The 21159-nt window shown below is 50.1% G+C and overlaps 1 protein-coding gene across 3 annotated transcripts in view; it reads right to left on the minus strand.

Moving 5' to 3' along the window:
* The window catches only part of DMXL2 (Dmx like 2), a 2034639-nt gene that overhangs the window by 830590 nt on the left and 1182890 nt on the right, over positions 1-21159 (minus strand). For all 3 annotated transcript variants that reach the window (XM_085644194.1, XM_085644192.1, XM_085644193.1), the window contains exon 29: positions 16705-16886. In XM_085644194.1, the coding sequence (XP_085500320.1) occupies positions 16705-16886 (182 nt within the window). The remainder of the gene's footprint in view (positions 1-16704; positions 16887-21159) is intronic.

The following is a 21159-nucleotide window of genomic DNA, read 5'->3' on the forward strand; positions in this document are numbered from 1 at the left end:
CTCTTATTTTGACTGAGTTATTCTTACTAGACTTTACCGCATAAAAAATAGTACAGGTAATTTAAATATTTACCACAGCAGGGTGGGCTGAAAGGAATGAGACATGCCTGGGGCACACAAGGTGTTCCTTGCATAGTCCAGTTCAAACAGGCGCTGGGGCACTCCAGCCCCAGCTCTGGCGCGAAACTGGACAAAGGGAAGTGGGTGTAACAACCCCCTCCCAGGTCCCACCCATAAGGCGTGACCTAGCAGGTATCCCAGCCCCCCAGATTAGTATAAGAGTGGGAGTTGGGCCTCAAGACTTTAGATTATCCTGAACCTGCAAAACTGAACAGAAACTCTGGACCTTCGACATTCGACGAAAGAAGAAGACTGAAGAATCTCCCTTGTAGCCAAGGAGTGGCTACCCTGTGCAAACAGGCACCATCAAGAGACTACCCTTTGCTTTGCCCACGTTCTACGAGGAACCGACTGCAGAGCCCGACCAGAGCCTTGACTTCCAGACTTCTCCGACCCTGATCCACATCTACAGCAGAGCTGAGATCCGTGGAGGCGACGAGCGACGTGGGACCGGCTACATGGAAAAAGTGGCTAGTAACTTAAAGCGCAGCTTCTGTGGTACCCTCGAAGTTGTGCACCGGGGATTGAGAAGCCCCAACCCCAAGCACCATCTGCACCGAAGATCAGCCCCCCACACTCCACGAGTCCTGCGTGGGGCCCTTCAGCATTTTCCTGCTTGCCGCGTCTGTCCGGTTGCTTGCCCGCTGGCTGGTGGCCTTTGTGACGACGCACCCTGAAATCTTCTGCGCTGGTTTGGCTCCTCCAGACTGGCTCCCGCTTCTCTGCAAAGAAGAAGCACCCCAGACCTTCCTGGTCTGCACCAGAAGCAAGTCCTTCGTTCTTCGTGGGTTCTGCTTGCCAAGGCTTGGTGAGTCCTAGTCCAACTTCGACGCCGCCGACAGCAAGAGCCTTCGTGGGACAGCTCGCCTCCTGGTCCTGGTCGTCCTCGACGCTTCCTGGACCTCCTGGCTGCAGCGACAAGCTTCACCTTCACCTGCAATCTTCACGACATCGCCTGGTTCCTTCCTGGTTCCACGTGGTCACTGGCTAGTGACCTTGACTCTGTCCCTTCTGCTTGCAGGCTTCCTCTCTTCTTGATCCCAGCCTTGGGATCCACCGGACACTCTTCACTGACTGCCTGTCAGCATCTTTCTTCAGGCATCCATAGGAGTCGACGACGAAAACGACGCATCTTCACCCCTATGCACCCGCAGCCTGTGGGCTAGGTAACTTGGGTACTCCGGTGCTCATCAGGATAGTGACTATCCTAGTGTCTAGTTTTCAAGTCTCAACTTCCTAGCTACTCCGGAAGTGTCCTAAATCTACCGTTTTCTAAACTGTACTATTGCTATTGACTTTTACGCATTACGCGTGAGTGTTTCCACTCTGCACACGAATCCCGTGGGCCTCCCACTTCCTAACTAACGCTAGTGTAGTGTAGCCCCAGCGATTCCCTAGGCCTAGGCCTATTCTATTTCCGTGACAGTGGTTCTTATACCACTTACTTAGTATATGGTTTGCGTGGCCCCTAGGGCCTAACTGTATTACTTACCTGTGTGACTTAATGTATGCTTAAATAAGACTGTGTTGTACTTACCTCTAATCTCATAAAGAGTGCTGAGGGTTTGACTAGAATAAATACACTTTATTTTATATATATATCTGTTGTGGTGTCCTTTCATTTGGTATTCAAGGGATTATATATGGTATCACAGCTGGCTTCACATGCCATTCAGAGTTTAGCCTAAGACTGCTCTTGTCCATGCTACCACTAGGATAGCTGGTCTATAAGGTTGACTTTACAACCAATCACCATAAGGGTATTTGGACTGATATAAGGTGTACACTAGAACTAGTGACATCATACATCAGGCCAACTTCTTACAGAGGACAATTATGAAGAGGCTCAAAGGGAGCGCACATTAGAAATGTGAGAACAAGATTCAAGTCCCACTGAGGCATTACAAAAGGGACAGGAGGGAACGTGTGAGTAATGCCCTTTAGAAAGCGTGTAACAACAGGGGACTTGAAAAGAGAAGGCTGATCAGGAAGCCGCAAGAAGGCAGAGATGGCAGCAAGATAACCTTTCAGGGTGCCCAGGGCAGAGCCCTGCCGGGCCAAAGAAAGAAGAAACAGTAGAACCTCAGAAAGAGGGGCGGAAAGGGGATCCACAGCCTTTGCTGTGCACCATGCCACAAATTTGTTCCACCGGCACGCGTATACCGTCTTTGTGGAGGGACGCCTGGCTGCCAGAATGATATCACAGACTTCAGGAGGCAAGTCAAATGGCATCAACTGCCGCTGCTCAATCTCCACGCATGGAGGTGGAGGCTGGACAGGTTCGAGTGGAGGACCGTCCCCTGCTGCTGCGACAGAAGATCCTCCCGAAGGGGCAGACGTATCGGAGGATCGGTCAACATACTGAGTAGCTCGGGATACCAGTACCTTCGTGCCCAATCCGGAGCCACCAAGATGACTTGGGCCCGGTCGCGCTTGATCTTCTTCAGCACTCTGGGCAGAAGTGGTACAGGCGGAAAGGCGTACAACAGACCGCAACTCCACTTGTGACGAAAAGCGTCGCCGAGCGAGTGCCGCCTTGGAAATTCCAACGCGCAGAACTGCTGACATTGCGCGTTCTCTTCGGTGGCGAATAGATCTAACCAAGGCTCTCCCCACTGCTGAAAGAGACCTTGCGCCACTTCGGAGTTCAGACGCCATTCGTGATCCATCATGCACCGGCGGCTGAGTTCGTCTGCTCTGGCGTTCAGAGAGCCCGCCAGATGTTGAACCACTAGGGTGACGCCCTGGTGTTCCAGCCACGTCCAGAGGCGCAGAGCCTCCTGACAAAGGGTCCACGACCCCACCCCGCCCTGTTTGTTGCAATACCACATGGCGGTGGTGTTGTCCGTGAACACCTGCACGACACTTCCCCTGACAGAGGGAAGGAAGGCTTTCAGTGCAAGTCGGGTCGCTCTCAACTCCAACAGGTTGATGTGGAGACGAGACTCCGCCGGAGACCAGAGGCCTCTGATCTCCGCCTCTCCCATATGGCCACCCCATCCCAGGAGGGACGCATCCGTCACTACGACATGCTACGGTTGGGGAAGGGAGAGGCTTCTGCCCATGACCCGATCGCGGTCCGTGAGCCACCACTGCAACTGCTGTGCAGTGCCCTCCGAGATCAAGACATGGTCGGACAGGTTGCCGTGATGCTGGGCCCACTGAAACTTCAGGTCCCACTGCAGAGCCCGCATGCGCCGCCTGGCGTGATGCACTAGTAGGATGCAGGAGGCCATCAGCCCCAGAAGCCGCAACACTAGCCTGACCGAAACCCAGGATAGAGGCCGAAAGATGGGAATCAGGGCCTGAATATCCCGGACCCGCTGTTCCGGCGGATAGACCCGGAACTGCGCCGAATCGAGAACCGCTCCGATGAAGAGGAGCTTCTGAGAGGGACTCAGGTGTGACTTCGGCACGTTGATGGAAAATCCCAGCAAATGCAGGAGATCCGCCGTAGTCTGGAGGTGGGAGACGACTGTCTGGGGCGAGCCCGCCTTCAACAACCAGTCGTCAAGATAGGGGAAGACTGGAACCCCTGATCTGCGCAGATGAGCTGCGACCACCGCCATTACTTTCGTGAACACCCGAGGGGCACTGGTGAGGCCGAAGGGGAGCACGGTAAACTGAAAGTGCTCTGGGCCCACCGTGAACCGCAGGTAACGCCGGTGGGCCGGCAGGACGGGGATGTGGAAATATGCGTCCTGCAAGTCCAACGCTACCATCCAGTCTCCAGGGTCTAGGGCAGCTAGAACCTGAGCCAAAGTCAACATCTTGAACCTTTCCTTCCGGAGGAAGGCATTGACGTTCCGGAGGTCCAAGATAGGGCGTAGGCCCCCCTTGCCCTTCTTGGGAACCAGAAAGTAGTGGGAATAACAACCACGACCTACTTCTGGGCTCGGAACGCGCTCGACGGCCCCCTTGGCCAGGAGGGCCAAAACTTCCTCGTGGAGAAGATGCAAATGATCCCCCGAGATACGGTGGTGCTGCGGTGGCATGGCTAGAGTGGTCGTCTCGAAGGGGAGGGAGTAGCCCCTTCGGACGATTTGCAGCACCCACCTGTCCGATGTGATGGACCGCCAGTGGAGCAGGTGATGGCGAACTCTGCCGCCCACTGGTGTGGAATGGGCCTGAAAGCTCGGACTAGGAAGGCTTTGAGGCGGATGCTGCCGGGGTGGATGTGGGCTGACCTCGTTGTCCTCCAGAACCGCCTCGGCGGAAACCACGTCCGCGACCGCGCACAGGTTGGTTCTGCGGCTGGTGGCTAGGCGTACGTGAGGAGGCACCCCTTCCTTGGCCACGAAAGGGGCAAAAGGCGGAAGTTTGCGACCGCGGGGCCGAGAGGCCCAAGGACTTGGCCGTAGCCCGGGAGTCCTTAAAGCGATTCAGCGCACTGTCCGCTTTCTCACCAAAAAGGCGAGTGCCATCAAAGGGCATGTCCATGAGAGTGCTCTGGACATCACCCGAAAAGGACGTGGACCGCAGCCAGGCGTGACGTCTAAGCGCCACCGTGGTAGAAATCGCCCTACCCAGCGAGTCCGTAGTGTCAAGCCCACAGCGGATAGCATGCCGCGCTGCATCCCTCCCATCGGCCAGAGCCTGGGTAAGTCGTGTCTGGACCTCCTCCGGACACAGGGGCAGCACGTCCTCCACCGTATCCCACAGAGAGTGGGAATAACGGTCCAAGAGACAGGCGGTGTTCAAAGACCGCAGGCCCAAACTAAGGGAGGAGAACAGCTTTTTACCAAACTGTTCCAGTCTCTTGGAATCACGGTCCGGCGGTGGCGGTCGGGAAGGAGGATTGGGAGGTAGAGGCCTGGATAACCAGGCTCTCGGGGGTAGGGTGTTGGGACAGAAAACTGGGGTCGCCCGGAGCAGGGCGGTAGCGCCTGGCGACGTTTCCTGTCCACAGGAGGAACTGTGGAGGGCTTGGACCAGGTGCCCTGCAGAACGTCAATGAGGGCCTCATTGAATTGCAGCAGAGGAGCTTGCTGCAGACTGAAGCACCTCGGTGAGGACGTTAGTCACAGCAATGGCAGGTAGCTCGAGCCCAAGGGCTGCGGCCGCCTTGCGCAGCACCACAGAGAAAGCAGCACCCTCCTCCGAAGCCACAGTCGGAGGAGAGATGAATCCAGTGTCTGGAGAGGTATCCAGACCACTGGCCTCACCCAGTTCATCTGCCCAGTCCTGTGACAGTTGAGCCTGAACGGCCATAGGATCCTCGGATCCCTCCCATTCGCCCCCATCATCCGATTCCTGGTATACAGGAGGAAGGATTGGAGCCGGGCGATAGACAAAATGTGTCTCTAGCGGCACCGAACGCGGCGTCCATCGACGCCGTAACGGCGCCGGGCCCGGAGCGGGGCTGAACTGGGGATCGACGCCGAACGGCGTCGGAGGTGGTACCGGTGTCGACGCCGGCGGAGGAGGCGTGACGAGGTCGACCGGCATCGGCGGGGACTCGGGAACGGGTCCCTCGGGCGCTTGCGGCGTCGAGGCCGGAGCCGTCAACGGCGCCGGGGCCGGAGCCGCCGGCAGGCAAGGTTGCCCAGTCGGGTCCGCGGGGCACGAAGGCGCGCCAGCGGGCGTCAACGGCGGAGCCAGGTTCCTCATGGCCGAGAGGAAGGCACTGACTTCCGCCGGCGTCGCGTCAGTCCCAGGGACCGGTGGGTATGGGGACTTGCGCAGCGCCTCCGGAGCCGCGGGGGTGGAACCACCCTGACCCTCGGCCGAGTCGCGCGAGAGGGGAGTCCGAAGAGCGGTGTCGCCTCTTGGACTTCTTGGAGTGCTTCGACTTACCCGAAGACTTGGATCCAGACGACCGATGATGACGTCGGCTGCGGCTCCGCGACCGATCCTTGGACCTCCTCCTGGACCGGGATCGAGAGGGGCGCGGAGCCGAGTGGCGAATCTCGAGAAGCTTGCGGGACCGCTCCCGTCTAGCCTTCGAGGTCAGGGCCTTGCAGTCCGAACACGACTCCGCGTCGTGGTCGAGGCCCAAGCAGTACAGGCACCGGCGGTGATGGTCCGTAACCGACATCAAGCGGCTACAGTCAGCACAGGCTTTAAAACCAGGCATCCTACCGGCACCGGAGTCGAGACAAGATCAAAAAGGATCGAAAAAGTTAGTCAAAAAGTGACTAAAGGGGTAGCTCTCCCGGATCTGCGCTTACTGGCGCGGAAAAAAGAAGAACTGACGTCAGCGCGCGAGGGCGTCGTCTAAGTACTCCGACGACGTCATTCCGGCACACGACGCCGACGACGGACGCGGAGCCGCAGACGATGCCTAGCGACGCGCAAGGGGTATTGCTGACAAAAAATCTTCCGGATCCAGTCTGACGCCTGGGGATATTCTAAGGTGAGGAATCTAACTAACGTGTTTCTTTCAGATTTTTCTTTTTTCAGGAAGGCATTGAGAGGGTGAAGGTATATTATGGTATGGAGGCCACTGTCCTTTTTCGACACCAGGAAGTAGCAGGCTTCTGGCATCAGAACCCTCTCTGTGGCTCTTTTGGCCAGAAGAGCCTGCGATTCCTGCTGCAAGAGAGACAAATGGTCCTCTGTCCAAAGATGTTGCAAGATTTCGAGAAATGTCAAAGCATAACCCTGGGAATAATTTGTAGGACCCACTTGTCCAAAAATATCTCCTGCTATCCTGACAGAAAGTGCTGTATTATGCTGCTGACAGAGTGGTTGTGTGACGCAAAGGGCATGCTAAAGAGTTTTGGGAGGGGCAGCAGCTGGGGCTGTGGAAGACTGGGCAGCCCACTTTCCCAGTTGCCTATTTTGAGGGGTACAGCGGACGCAGCCATGAAAAGATTGTGGTGACTGATGCCACTGTTGGGAGCTGCTGGCTGTATTGAAAGCCCCTACCTAAGCCATGAAATGGTCGAAACTGCTGTTTTAACTGGTGGGGAGGGGCAGAGAGGCCCAGAGTGAGCTGTGGCCCTGCTATCCTTGAAGCACTCCAAGCGGAACCCGCTTTATCAGCAAACAGTTGTGCCCCATCGAATGGCACGCCCATAAGGCTGGCGTGAAAGTCTTTCGAAAAGCCGGTGGACTGCATCAAAGCGCGTCTGTGGATGGCCACAATATTATCAATAGCTCTACCGAGGTGGTAAGCCATGTCGAGTCCTCAGGGGATGGTAAATGTGGCCGCATCGGAGCCATCCTGCATGGCCTGGAAAAGGATGCCCTGAGCCTCCTCTGAGACCATGGGAAACACTTGGGCCATGAAGGCCTGTAATGCATGTGAGTAATGGCCTAAGAAGCACCTGGGGGTTCACGGAATGAAGGGCCTAACTTGTTTATATTCTCTTCGATTCCCTGTCCGGGGGGAGTAGAGGAAAAAGAGTTTGGGTCACTCTTCTGGCCAAAGCATGCACCACAAAGATTTCATAGCCCTCATTGTCTGAATCTGCGTTGACAAGGTCAAAAAGGACTTTTTAAAGGTAAGCTGTGGTGGATATGCTATACACAGATCTGCACATCATTACGTCTCCTAATTTAATAATATAAATATATTTCACTTAGTTTTGGGAGCTCCCTTGGTGCCAGATACTCATCCACCTTTGCAACATATTTATTATGAAATTTGGACAATTTGGTGACATAAGGTCAATAACTTTCTAATCGCGAGCCTTGAGGAAGCCCGGGAGGGCAAAACGCGCGTTGGCTGCTGTTTATACATAAGGAATAAAGATTGACTTTGGATTTACCCTACAGCTGCAATTACGAATTTGGGACTTTTTTGTTGTGACACCATTTACAGAACTTTGAAGAGAATACTGAACGCCTACGGTGAGAGTGCCTAATGTACTTAGGATAAAAGCAACATATGTAAGGTGTGCTCTGGTGTCTTTGGTTTGTATAGGTCAAAAAGGACCTGAGCCCTCCCGGGAGTTAAAGGCAATGTGTCTGACTCTGAAGGATGGTAAAGGGGATGCAGCTCAGACAAAGGAGCAGGCGGCCTCGGTCAAGGTCAGGGTGGTGTTGTCACGGTGTCAGACAGCATTATGGGCTGGTCATCATTGCTCAGAGCGATGGTGCCGGCATCATCAGATCACGATCTGGCGTAGGTCATGGCACCAGTTTGTCTGTAGTCCTGAGCGAATCCAGAGGGCAGAGCAGCCAGCAGAAGGCCTGTTGGGAGGCCTCTCAACCGTTAAGCGCCCAAAGGTATGCACAGAGAGAGCCAGTAATGTGGCAAAAATAAGTAGCATGGCATTGCAAAATTTATCGATATTCCAAGGGGTCGTTGACGTACCAAGAAATTCCAGTTGCTGTGGGACCAAGGTAAGATTGACTCCGAAGGTGACGGAATTCGGGAGCACGACCTGGAGGCAAGATGATACCCTCACACGTTCTCTGGTGGCAGAGTGGCAGGACAGGGATGAGTCTCGCTTGGACTTCTTGCGCTTCTTTTATCGATATCTCTGATGACAACGAGCGCAAAGAAGCCCACTCGCAAAGCGATCTTGGGAGCGGAAACAGGGCCTACCTTTTGACCTCGACCAATCCCGTTGCAGGGTCTTGCACTGCTTTACAATAAAGAGTTTAGATTCTATATCCCAAATGGCCTTGGGGTGCAAACACTGCAGGCCTTGGAGTCACGATCTCACCCCAGGCACCATAAACAAACCACACAAGTGGGTCACTGACATTTGTTTGCGACATTCTCCATAGAGTTTGAACCCTACAGATTTAAAAATTAAGATAATAGCCCTGTATACTGGATTTTCACAAATTTAGAACAAGAAGAAGTCTCAAAGAGATGAGTCGTAACTCTGGATCCATGTCTGTTAGCGCAGAAAGGCACTGATTTCAGTGATCAAGGGTGGTGCTTATATAGATCTGTGCATGTCACATTAGTGGGGAGCGACATCATGCAGAGCCATCGGCGAATCCTGCCGGCGTCAGGGGTATGCTCAAGATTTTACTGATCCACCCTGTTGCATGGGAGAGTATTCAAAAGGGGAGGAATCTGCTGTTGGTGTGTATCGAATATAAAAGGTTTTGCGTCTTTGTCACCTTTTGTTTCACTGCTGAACAAAACAATTCTGTCTGTCTGTAAGGCCAGGCTTCATCCACAGCATGAATCCGAGCAAAAAAATACCATGGAATTTCCAAGGTATTAATGGTGAGAAGTATTTTATTAGGTTTCTCAACTTCACAATCAAGTGAACGTTTGAATCCAACTACGTATGAAGTGTATTGCATTTGTCTGTATATGTTATTTCTACAGCGTGAAGATAGCCAAAAAGTAGCTAAGTACTGAACAAGTCAAGACAAGTATAAAGTCATTGAGTGATAGGAGAGGTAGGCGGGTTGTGGATGATTAATGCTTTGGTATGTATTGTTCTTTAAAGAGGTGGGTCTACAACTCTTTCCTAAATTGGAGCAGCCGACTTAGAAGTTTGTAAGCATGAGATATGTTCTGTTAGGACAAAGAGGTTATTAGCAATTACATATCACCAAACAAATAAAATGGTTGATTGAAGAGCCCTAGTCGCCCAGCCACCACGAGCCGCTTCTGTGCCAAGGGATGCTGAATGATGCACTAATTAGTGACATCTGGACCTTATACGTTTGCCACTCGTAATATTGGGACACCATCCATTTTGCGTTCTGTTTGTTGTACTCGTTTTGTCGTGTAAGTTGTCATTTGTAAAGGTCATCATTATTTTTTTCTCATCTAGTTCAGGCCCAGAATTCCCCAATGAGATGACATCCTTAGACTATGTCTTAGAGGTCTGCACACCATTCCTCATTTAGAGCATGTATAATTCGCCCCTGAAATATTTTCCCAATCCTTTTAGGCGACAGGTAAGTTTGGTGTGGGAAATTAAAATGAAGTAATTTAAATTACACCTTTCTGATGCACTCTTGCTGTATACTATTGTTTTAAGTCATTCTGTGTTGTCGTTTCTGCATTTGTTTTAGTGTTCCACAGAACCCACACTATCATTATGCCAGAATAGAAGGTCCTGGGAGTGCTTTATAGAGAAAAGATGACAGTTTTTACTATCCAGTCTATGAGTTAGCATAACTTAATTCATCTGCTGTGCTTCCCCATGTGAGGTGTACAGCTCACACAAGAGCACTGTACATTATAAATTGTCCCAATGCGCTATTGTGATAGGCACCCTGTTCTTTAAGTCTCCAGGCATGCGTTGTCATATAACTCACCTATTTCACACTCGGAAGCATTCGAGGGACATCTTTTGCAGTGTTTGTACACTTCCTGAAAGCACACTAAGCAGTCTATCAGAATTTTAGATGTGGGTGTTAGTCAGAGTCATCTGATTCAGCTTTTACAGCCTAACTTGGCTGCACTGATCAGCTTGGAGCAGGAGTCTAAATCTGCAATATCAATATCTTGTAAGCAACTGAAGCTGTGCTGCCAGCTGGAATAATTCAAAGTCGGGGGCTGACATGCCACTTTTGTATACCGAGAACAGCTGGGTTTGGTGGCTCAGTGGACTAACACGTCCACTACAGGGGCCTGTGTTCGACCTCACAGTCACAGGTACAAATCCAGAAGGGTCCACTCAGCATTTCATCCATCTGAGGTCGATATAATATCATTGAGTTGCGTAACAATAAACATCTGCTATTCAGCACCAAGATGCCTCCGGGTGAACGTGTGCTTTTCAAATACACATTATGTTACGTAATGTAATGCCATTCTTCTTCATCCAATTTCTGATATCAAGTTGGATAACATCCTATGGACGTCTTTAAAAAAAACTTCCACGGGAGAAAAACTGGCAGTGACATAAGAAGGCCTGCAAAGTCTGAGTAAGGTCACAATTTTAGAAATAGCAATTCTATCAATAGCGAGCAGTGGGAGTCTGCACCGAAAAGCGACTGACTTGAGTATAGACAAACAAGTTACTTACCTTCGGTAACAATATATCTGTGAGCGACATATATTAGTTATAGATTCTTAAACGTAGAATTATCCCTAGGTGTCAGACTGGATACAAATATTTTTTTATTAGCAGTACCCCTGCACGTCGGTAGGTGGCGTCGGTCGACTCCACGTTCAGCGTCGTGATCGCTGATCGCTCAGAAGACACAAAAGTATCTACTTAGATGCCGCCCCGGCGCGCTGAAGTCAGTTCTTTTACACAACATTCCACGCCAGAAGCGTAGAGCCATGCAAGACACTGATCACTTGTGCACAAAACTAGGGACCCGAAAGGGAGTCCATTATTCTAGAAGTCAATTCGCGAAACGGGAAGGATGGGTGGGGCGGTAAGGAATCTATAACTAATATATGTCTTTTACAGATATATCGTTACAAAAGGTAAGTAACTAGTTCATCTGAAAGAGACTATTAGTTATAGATTCCTTACCTTAGAATAGATACCTCAGCAATACCAACCCCGGAGGCGGGTCTGCGAATTAAGTTACACCAGAAAGTCCTGGAGAACTGAACGAAGGTGGGCAATGTGATAGTCTGTCCTGTGTGGAAAGAGATAACCACTTTGGGTAGAAAAGAAGATCTAGTTCGAAGGACAACCCTGTCCGGATGGACAGCAAGGAAAGGAGGTTTAGAAGATAGTGCCTGAAGCTCACTCACCCTGCGAGCAGAGGTGATGGCAACCAGAAAAGCAGTTTTTAAAGTCCAGAGTCTGAGAAGATAATTATGTAGTGGCTTGGAAGGAGCGCACATAAGGTAAGTAAAGACAAGATTCAAGTACCACTGGGGCATTCCGAAAGGAATAGGAGGAAAAAGGTGAGTAATGCCCTCAAGGAAAGGATTTACAATAGGGGACTTGAAAAGAGAAGGCTGATCAGGAAGACAAAGGCTGAAATGGTCAAAGGATAGCCTTTATGGATGCCCAGAGCAGAACCCTGTTGGGCCAAAGACAGTATGAAGAGGAGAACTCAGAAAGAGGGGCAGAAAGGGGATCCACACCCTTAGCCGCGCACCACACCACAAATTTGTTCCATCAACAGGCGTATACTGTTTTAGTAGAGGGACGCCTGGCTGCCGAGATGACATTACAGACTTCAGCAGGGAGGTCGAAAGCTGTCAACTGTCCCTACTCTATCTCCATGCAAGAAGGTGGAGGCTGAACAGGTTTGGGTGGAGGACCATCCCCTGCGACAGAAGATCCTTCCGAACAGGCAGTCTTATCGGCGGATCGATGTCCATGTTCAATAGCTTGGGACACCAGACTCTTGGTGCCCATTCCGGAGTCACAAGAATGACTTGGGCCCGGTAGCGCTTGATCTTCTTCAGTACTCTGGACAGAAGTGGTATAGGCGGAAAGGCGTATAGAAGACCGCAATTCCACTCGAGACGAAAAGCATCGCCGAGCCAGTGCTGCCTTGGAAATTACAACGCACAGAGCTGGTGACATTGCTGAAAATGCTCTTTGCCTACTGTGAACTGAAGGTAGCGCCGGTGGGCAGGTAAGATGGGGATATGAAAATATGTGTCCTTCAAGTCCAATGCTACCATCCAGTCACCAAGGTTGAGGGCAGACAGGAACTGAGCCAATAGCAACATTTTGAACTTCTCCTTCCGGAGGAAGCGGTTGACGTCCCTGTGATCCAAGATAGGACGCAGGCTTTGTTGTCCTTCTTGGGTGCCAGGAAGTAGTGGGAATAACAACCACGACCTAATTCCGGCACGGGACTCACTCGATAGCTCCCTTGGCCAAGAGAGCCGTAACTTCCTGACGGAGAAGGGACAAAGGTTCTTAGCCAGGCATAGCGCCTTGGGGCTACCGACGTGGAAATAGTCTTACCCAGCGAGTCGGCGGAATCCAGCCCACACCGGATGGTGAACTTTGCTGTGTCTTCACCCTCAGCAACAGCACGTGCGAGAACAGCCCGGGCCTCCTCCGGGCACTGTTGCAGCACTTGCGCAACAGTTTCCCACACCGAATGTGTGTAACGGCCCAAGAGAAATGTGGTGTTTACCGACGGCAGTCCTAAGCTGGCAGAAGGAAACATCTTTTTCCCAACATGGTCCATCTTCTTGGGTTCCCTATCTTGATTGGCTGTAGGGAAACCGCTTCCTTTCGAGGATGAGGTTTGGACCACCAAGCTCTCGGGGGTAGGGTGTTGGGAGAGGAAAAGTGGGTCACCCAGGGTCGGGCGGTGGCATCGGGCAATCATCCTATCCACAGGAGCCTCTGTGCTGGGCTTGGAACAGGAGCCCAGAAGGACATCAGCTAGGGACTCATTGAAAGGGAGCAAGGGCTCCGAAGATGCTGCTGCCGGCTGAAGCACCTCAGTCAGGAGGTTAGTCCTGACTGCCACCGTAGGAAGCCCAAGGCCCAAGGCCTCAGCCGCCCTACGCAACACCACAGCATAGGAAGCCTTCTCCTCCGTAGCCACGTTAGGGGGAGAAGCAACTCCTCTCTCCAGTCCAGCTCTTCAACCTGGTGGAGTCGGGCTGCCCAAAGATGGAGTGGAGGGCTTTGTAAAATGCACAAAGCTGGGCAGGGGATGCTCCGGCTCCCGGAAAGGGAGGGAAGCGCGGAGCTGTCCTAGCAGGCTCCGAGGGTGGAGTCGGAGAACAACAACCCTCCGTGTCCTGCATCGGGTCGGCCGACTGACGGGGAATAGGCGAAGAGCGACAATGCTTCTTCGCCTTCTTCTTGTCCTTCGACTTAACTGATGACGAAGACTTCAATGACCCTCGCCTGGGACCTCAAACGGCCTGGTCCCGACTGCCGGGCGTCCAAGGACTTAGGGTTCAGGGCCCGACAGTTGGAGCACGAGTTCAGGTCGTGGTCGCGCTCAAGGCACCAAAGGCACACAAGGTGCGGATCGGTGACCGACATCAGCTCGTGACAGGAGTCACAAGGCTTGAAACCGGGTCGTCGAATTGACATCCCTCCTGCACCAGGAGTCGTAAGACTTCAAAAAAAGATGTCGACAAAAACTCGAAAAAGTTTAGACGAAAAATGACTAAAGGTACCGCTCTCTCCAGATCTGTGCTGGCTGGCACGGAAAAAGAAAGAACTGATGTCAGCACGGAGGGGCGGTGTCTTAGTAGATACCACAACGTCATCCCGGCGATCAAGACGCCGAAGACGAGCGCGGAGTCGAATGACATCACCTACCGACACGTAGGGGTACTGCTGAGAAAAAATGATTCGGATTCGGATCCAGTCCAACGCCTGGGGGTAATACTAAGGAATCTTAACTAATAGTCTCTTTCAGATGTAACTGGTTTATCTCTGTTACCTGAGATTAGTTTGTCCATCGTGATATATTTATATTCAGAGATACTTTAGCGTGGCCCATTCTGATCGGAGGGTGAATGCCAGCAGGAGGATTTGGTCTTGCTCTCCTAGCAGTTTAACAGGGAAGATAGATTATTTTTTAGTATTTATTTTGTGGACTGAGACTTCACCACTGTCTGTCAGGTGTCCTCAATTCCCTCCAAGTTGTGATCTGCATCTCGTATATATGCCAGGAGGTAATCCGCACATTATGACATAAGGTGATAACTAATAGTCAGTGGTATACCGAATACCCCAAATCGAGCCCTTTGCCATAAAGGCTAGTTGCTCCATGGCCAGGGCAAACAACAAAGGTGAGAGAAAGCTTGCTTGTCTGGTGCCCCCACATACCAGTCAGTGCTTCAATAAGACATGAATAGCATGTACTCTCATTAGCCGGGTCTGGTGGCTTAGTGGACTAATGCGTTCACAATTGGGGGGTTGAGGGGTCTGTGTTTGACCTCATGATCACAAGTTCAAACCTCGGCAGGTCCACTCAGGCATTCATCTTTCAGAGGTCGATAAAATGAGTACCATTGAGTTGGGTAACAATAAACATCTGGTATTCAGCGCCAAGCTACCCTTCTGTGTCAACAAGCGCTTTACAAATACATGTTATGTTACTTTCACTGTTTGGTTTGAGTACAGTAGCCTAATCTATTTTAATATGCCAGTGCCAAAGCTAGTTAAGAAAACTCTGTGCTTTTATATCTTTCAGGAGAATCATTTTAATTTGTAACACTTCGGTTGTTCTTTATTAGAAGTGGGTAAAAAATTAGAAGAGCACCAAAGTGATGAGCAAACAAATACATTTAAAAGGCAAATCTATTTTTGTAAACAATTGAGCTAGCATCAATGTACAAAGGTAGGATAGCAAGCTAGGAAACGGGTGTATTCACTACAGACCCATCTCCTTGCTCCCGTTCCCAGCGAAAGTCATCGAGAAAGCCATCAACAGCCAACTCGCCACATTCATCGAAGAGCACATCTTAGACTCCTCCCAATCCGGCTTCAGAAAAAACCACAGTACGGAAATCACCCTCCTCGCCGCAACAGACGACATCTGTACCTTACTGGACAAAGGAGAAACAGCAGCCCTCATCCTCTTCGACCTCTCAGCGGCGTTCAACACAGTCTCTCACCGCACCCTAATACGCAGACTCCACGACGCAGGGATCCAAGACAAGGCCCTCGACTGGATCCGCTCCTTCCTCTCCGGAAGAACGCAGCGGGTCAGACTCCCCCCTTTCCACTCTGACCCTACACCTACCACTTGTGGAGTACCCCAGGGGTCCTCCCTCAGCCCTACGCTCTTCAACGTCTACCTGGCTCCGCTCGCCCCCATCGTCAGAACCTACAGACTCAACATTGTGTCAAACGCAGACAACACCCAACTCATCCTCTCCCTATCCAACGAACCCAACACCGCCAGACTCAACTTTTGAGAAGGCATGGAAGCCATTGCCAAATGGATGAAAAACAGTTGCCTAAAACTAAACACCAACAAAAGGGAAGTACTCATCATGGGCCCAAACCCAGATGCCTGGAACGACACCTGGTGGCCCCCCGCCCTCGGAAGCCCACCCACCCCCACGGACCCCGCACGCAACCTGGGAATCATCCTGGACTCACAGCTCAAAATGGACTGCCAGATCAACTCCATCTCATCCTCCTGCTTCCACTCCCTCCGCCTCCTACGTAAGACCTTCAAATGGCAATCTATGCCAGTATAAACAAAAACATCACCCGCAAGCTACAGAACATCCAAAACGCCGCAAGACTGGTCCTCAACCTGCTAAGACACTGCCACATCTCCCAGAACCTGCGCACCCGCCACTGGCTCCCCATCGAAGCTAGAGTCACGTTCAAGATGCTAACCCATGCTCACAAGGCCCCCCATGACACCGGACCAGCATACCTGAATAGCCGACTCAAATTCCACGCACTCCAAAGGACCCTACGATCAGCCCAGCTCTCCTACGCCGTGCTCCCCCGCACAAGAAAGACCAGATCGGGAGACTTCTCCTTCTCATTCCGCGCGGCCAGAGCCTAGAACGACCTCCCGCTCCACCTCAGACAGATAACATCACTCCCCATCTTCGCAAGGAACCTGAAACCTGGCTCTTTGACTGACCCTCTCCTTGATGGACTGGAACCTGCGAACCCCTCAGCGCCTTGAGACCCATACGGGTGAGTAGTCGCGCTTAACAAACACCTTATTTGATTTGATTCATTTTAATTTGGCATTTATTTCTGCTATTTTATAAAGGCCAGTCTTAATTTTGAAACAACCGTCAATCAGTGGCTTTGCTATATTGAGTTAAGAATTACCTACCTTTGCCAGAAAATAGTCCCACATACTGAGTTCCGGTGGGATGAATTTTTCTCTATATGTTGGCCTTTCCACAGGCACTGGTGGAGGAGCTACTGTATCTTTTACAGGTCGACCAGGCACAAGCATCCTCATGTTAAATCGACGACGGTGCTTATCCATGTCTTCAGATGGCGCAGGAGGTGCTAAATGTAATGAATTTTGTTTATTTAGTACATTTAAATATAGAAAAATATACACCACAAATACATTCACCTAGTAACAAAGAGGTGGATTTTGGGAAACCGCTTATACGCAGTCTTGATACTAATCATCAAATTACAGATTACATGGTACAAATGCAACCATCACACCTGAAGATAGACTATTAACAATTCTTTGCGATTAGGCTGAAAGAAAACTTGATGACGTTTTAGAAATGTACATTGCACGCTGAGAGAATGATCAAAACTTTCATGCCTAAAGTGAGCAACAACCACATCAGATGTGACATATAGAGGATTTCTCAGAGTATACCATTACCCTGCCTTTTGGTCATGCGGGCTGAGGCAGAAGACTTACTCTACTCTTAGGCAGTTCATGGGTGCAAGGATGTAGCCAGTCACGCAGAAAAAATTACAAAATACTCAGTGCCACGCGCAAATCAATATACTAAAAAAAATGGTTTATTTATAGACTAAGAGAAGTAAAATATTAATAAAATATTTGTGAATCGAAAGTGTAGAAAAACAGGCCTTGCGGAGAAACTAACAGGCTACATGTTTTTGATATAAACAGGTTAAAAATGTAGTATTCATCACCTAAATAGTTTTGTTATAACCAATGTTTTGGCTACTCACAGAAAAGTTTCAAATGGGAAGTAAATTATATTAAATGTTATGTGAGTTTTGAAGGTTGAGGATTAAGAAAAGGATTGGTAGAACATCAATATGAGGAATTCGACTGCAAATCTGATAAGGGTTGGTTTTCATCTTACTTCTGAATTCCAGGATGTTTTCTGTTTCTCTTTGCATTTAAACAACATCTCGAACATTTAAATTTAGAAATGCACTTCATGAATTTGCTGGCTGACCTCAAAGATTTTGTCGGCTGGGATATTTTGAAACTTTGATACATTTAAAAAAAAAAAACCCTAGGGTCCTTTTGCAACTGATTGGTGCCCAAAGTGGAGCAACTTATTTAAAGTGCGCTCACCAACTGGAAACTAGTATATAGAGTGCCTTGCTGGAGCAACAGGTTATCTTTAAATTAGGTACCTCTTTCCTTTAGGTGCAGTAACGTTAAAGCTGTTGCATTTTGCAGACATTGAAGTCTGACCAGCAGGTTATTATTGTGAGAAGTTGGCCTGATATATGATGTCACTAATTCTAGTGTACACCTTGTATCAGTCCAAACAACCCTTATGGTGATTGGTTGTAAAGTCAACCTTATAGACCAGCTATCCTAGTGGTAGCATGGACAAGAGCAGTCTTAGGCTAAACTCTGAATGGCATGTGAAGCCAGCTGTTATACCATATGTAACCCCTTGAATACCAAATGAAAGGACACCACAACAGATATATATATATAATAAAGTGTATTTATTCTAGTCAAACCCTCAGCACTCTTTATGAGATTCGAGGTAAGTACAACACAGTCTTATTCAAGCATACATTAGGTCACACAGGTAAGTAATACAGTTAGGCCCTAGGGGCCACGCAAACCATATACTAAAGAAGTGGTATAAGGACCACTGTCATGGAAATAGAATAGGCCTAGGCCATTGCTGGGGCTACACTACAATACCAACAGTTAGGAAGTGGGAGGCCCACGGGATTCAGGTGCAGAGTGGAAACACTCACGCGTAATGTGTAAAATCGATAGAAGTAGTACAGTTCTGAAATAAGCAGTTTTAGGACACTTCTGGAGTAGCTAGAAAGTCGAGACTCGGAAATTAGACCCTAGGATAGTCAATACCCTTGTGAGCACCTAAGTACCCAAGTTACCTAGCCCACGGGCTGCGGGTGCACAGGTGGGAACTTGCGTCGGGTTTCGTCATGGACTTCTATGGCGACGACGTGGAACCAGGAAGGAACCAGGCGATGTCGTGAAGATTGCAGGCGAAGAGGTGAAGCTTGTCGCAGCAGCCACGGGTACCAGGAGACGTCGAGGACGACCAGGAGGCGAGCTGTCCCACGAAGGCTCTTGCTGTCGGCGGCGTCGAAGTCGAACTAGGACTCACCAAGCCTTGGTAAGCGGAACCCACGAAGAATGGAGGACTTGCTTCTGGTGCAGACCAGGAAGGTCTGGGGTGCTTCTCTTTTGCAGGGAAGCGGGAGCCAGTCTGGAGGAGCCAAACAGCAGTGAAGATTCAAAGGTGTGTCGTCGCAAAGGCCGCTAGCCAACGGGCAAGCAACCGGACAGACGCGGCAAGCAGGAAAATGCAGAAGGGCCCCACGCAGGACTCGTGGAGTGTGGGGGGCTGATCTTCGGTGCAGATGGTGCTTGGGGTTGGGGCTTCTCAATCCCCGGTGCACAACTTCGAGGGTACCTCAGAAGCTGTGCTGGAAGATACTCGCCACTTTTCCCAGGTAGCCGGTCCCACGTCTCTCGTCGCCTCCACGGATCTAAGCTCCAGCTGTGGATGTGGATCAGGGTCGGAGAAGTCTGGAAGTCAAGGCTCTGGTCGGGCTCTGCAGTCAGTCCCTCGTAGAACTTCAGCAAAGCAAAGGGTAAGTCTCTTGATGGTGCCTGTTTGCACAGGGTAGCCACTCCTTGGCCACAAGGGAGATTCTTCAGTCTTCTTCTTTCGTCGAATGTCGAAGGTCCAGAGTTTCTGTTCAAGTTGCAGGTTCAGGATAATCTAATCTCCTGGGGCCCAGCTACCACTCTTATACTAATCTGGGGGGGTGGGTTGCCTGCTAGGTCACGCCTTATGGGTGGGACCTGAGAGGGGGGTGGTTACACCCCCTTCCCTTTATCCAGTTTCGCGCCAGGACTGGGGCTGGTGTGCCCCAGGCAGTGTCTCGTTTCTTTCATCCCTCCCTGCCCCAATACACTAAGGCCTGTCTGGGGTGGTGCTCGCACCTCCCAAGGCAGGAAACCTATTGTCCAAGCCTCCCGTGCTGGGATCACTCCCAGCAGCAGGAGGTCAGACTTGTGTCGTGGCAGCAGCATCCATTTTGTGATGCTGGGGCTCTGGTTAACTTTAACCGGGTAAGTAGGTTTCAACATGTCTTGTCCCTCTAGAAGGGAGGGATAATATCCTCATCCCCAGAAATGGGATGAGGGTATTATTCCAAAGTGTTAGACACCTTACACGACATGTTTTGATAAAGCCAAACCATAGTTACCACAATCGTTTAAGATTATAAGGCACTTTAAGAGCATATGGTAGGCTATATCATAGAACAGCTATAAGGACATGGTTCCGAAAGCTGCAGACAGGCTCAGCTCATGCTAGAGCACCATCTCACATGTTACCAAGCACTCTGCCTTCAGGATTGTTAAGGCCTGCCATAGGAGTGGCTGATAGGTACACATGTGTCTATATATAAGGTAGGTATAGGAATACTACACCTAAGCAAGGGGTGATTACACGACCTTGCCCCAGCTGAGTGATCAGCCAGTTGTGTCATAATGGAAGGCCAGGCCAGGGGTGGCATAATACATGCTGCAGCCCCTGGTATGCCTAGGGTACACCTATGCCCTGGGTACCTAAGGTACACTGTACAGGGGCCAATAAGGTAATCCTATCCAAAGGGGTTATGCACCTTAAGTACATAGTATTAATTTAGAGAGAGAACAGCAGGGCTGTGGGTCTGATTAGCAGGCCCGCAGCCACATCTAAGTCGAAAACCAGTAAAGCAAAAGCAAAAAGTGGGGGTGAACATAGAAAGCAGACCCTACTCTCCTACAATTATTATTCACCACCAGTTAGGCACCATTAGGGAAGCAAGAATGGGATATTTCAGCTTCTAGGTTGGACTGGATTTTTTTATGGAAAGATCAGATAGCCAAGGACGTTCTAAAAAGTTGTAGATGGTACACATGTATGCTTACAATCTTGGAAATTTGTTCTATGATTGACAATTCCTTTCTATCCATATCCAGAAATATATCTTTAGGGAAGGTGCAGGGCGAAGACCTAAAGAATAGTGATTTCCTCAGACCAGGTAGTCAGGTTTGCTAACACCAGCATGATCTTCATTTTGCTGGGTTTCATTTTTTTTGGTTAATGCGTGTCTAGCTATAAATGTCTAACAGAAAGGTACCTAAACTAGACATATCTTTGTAGATAGTTGAATTGATTTGAAATATGATGAGATTAAATTCATTAACACAGAGGTAACACAGGATATTTGCAGTCAAACAGCCTCATTAGGGGGACTAGAAAGATATTAAAGAGCAGAGCTTAATGCATCCTACTGGAAAATTCTACAATCAAATGTATAGGTTGCTCTAGCTCTAGCTGAATGT

This window comes from Triturus cristatus, chromosome 3_1 (assembly GCF_964204655.1).
Source record: "Triturus cristatus chromosome 3_1, aTriCri1.1, whole genome shotgun sequence".
Lineage (NCBI taxonomy): Eukaryota > Metazoa > Chordata > Amphibia > Caudata > Salamandridae > Triturus > Triturus cristatus.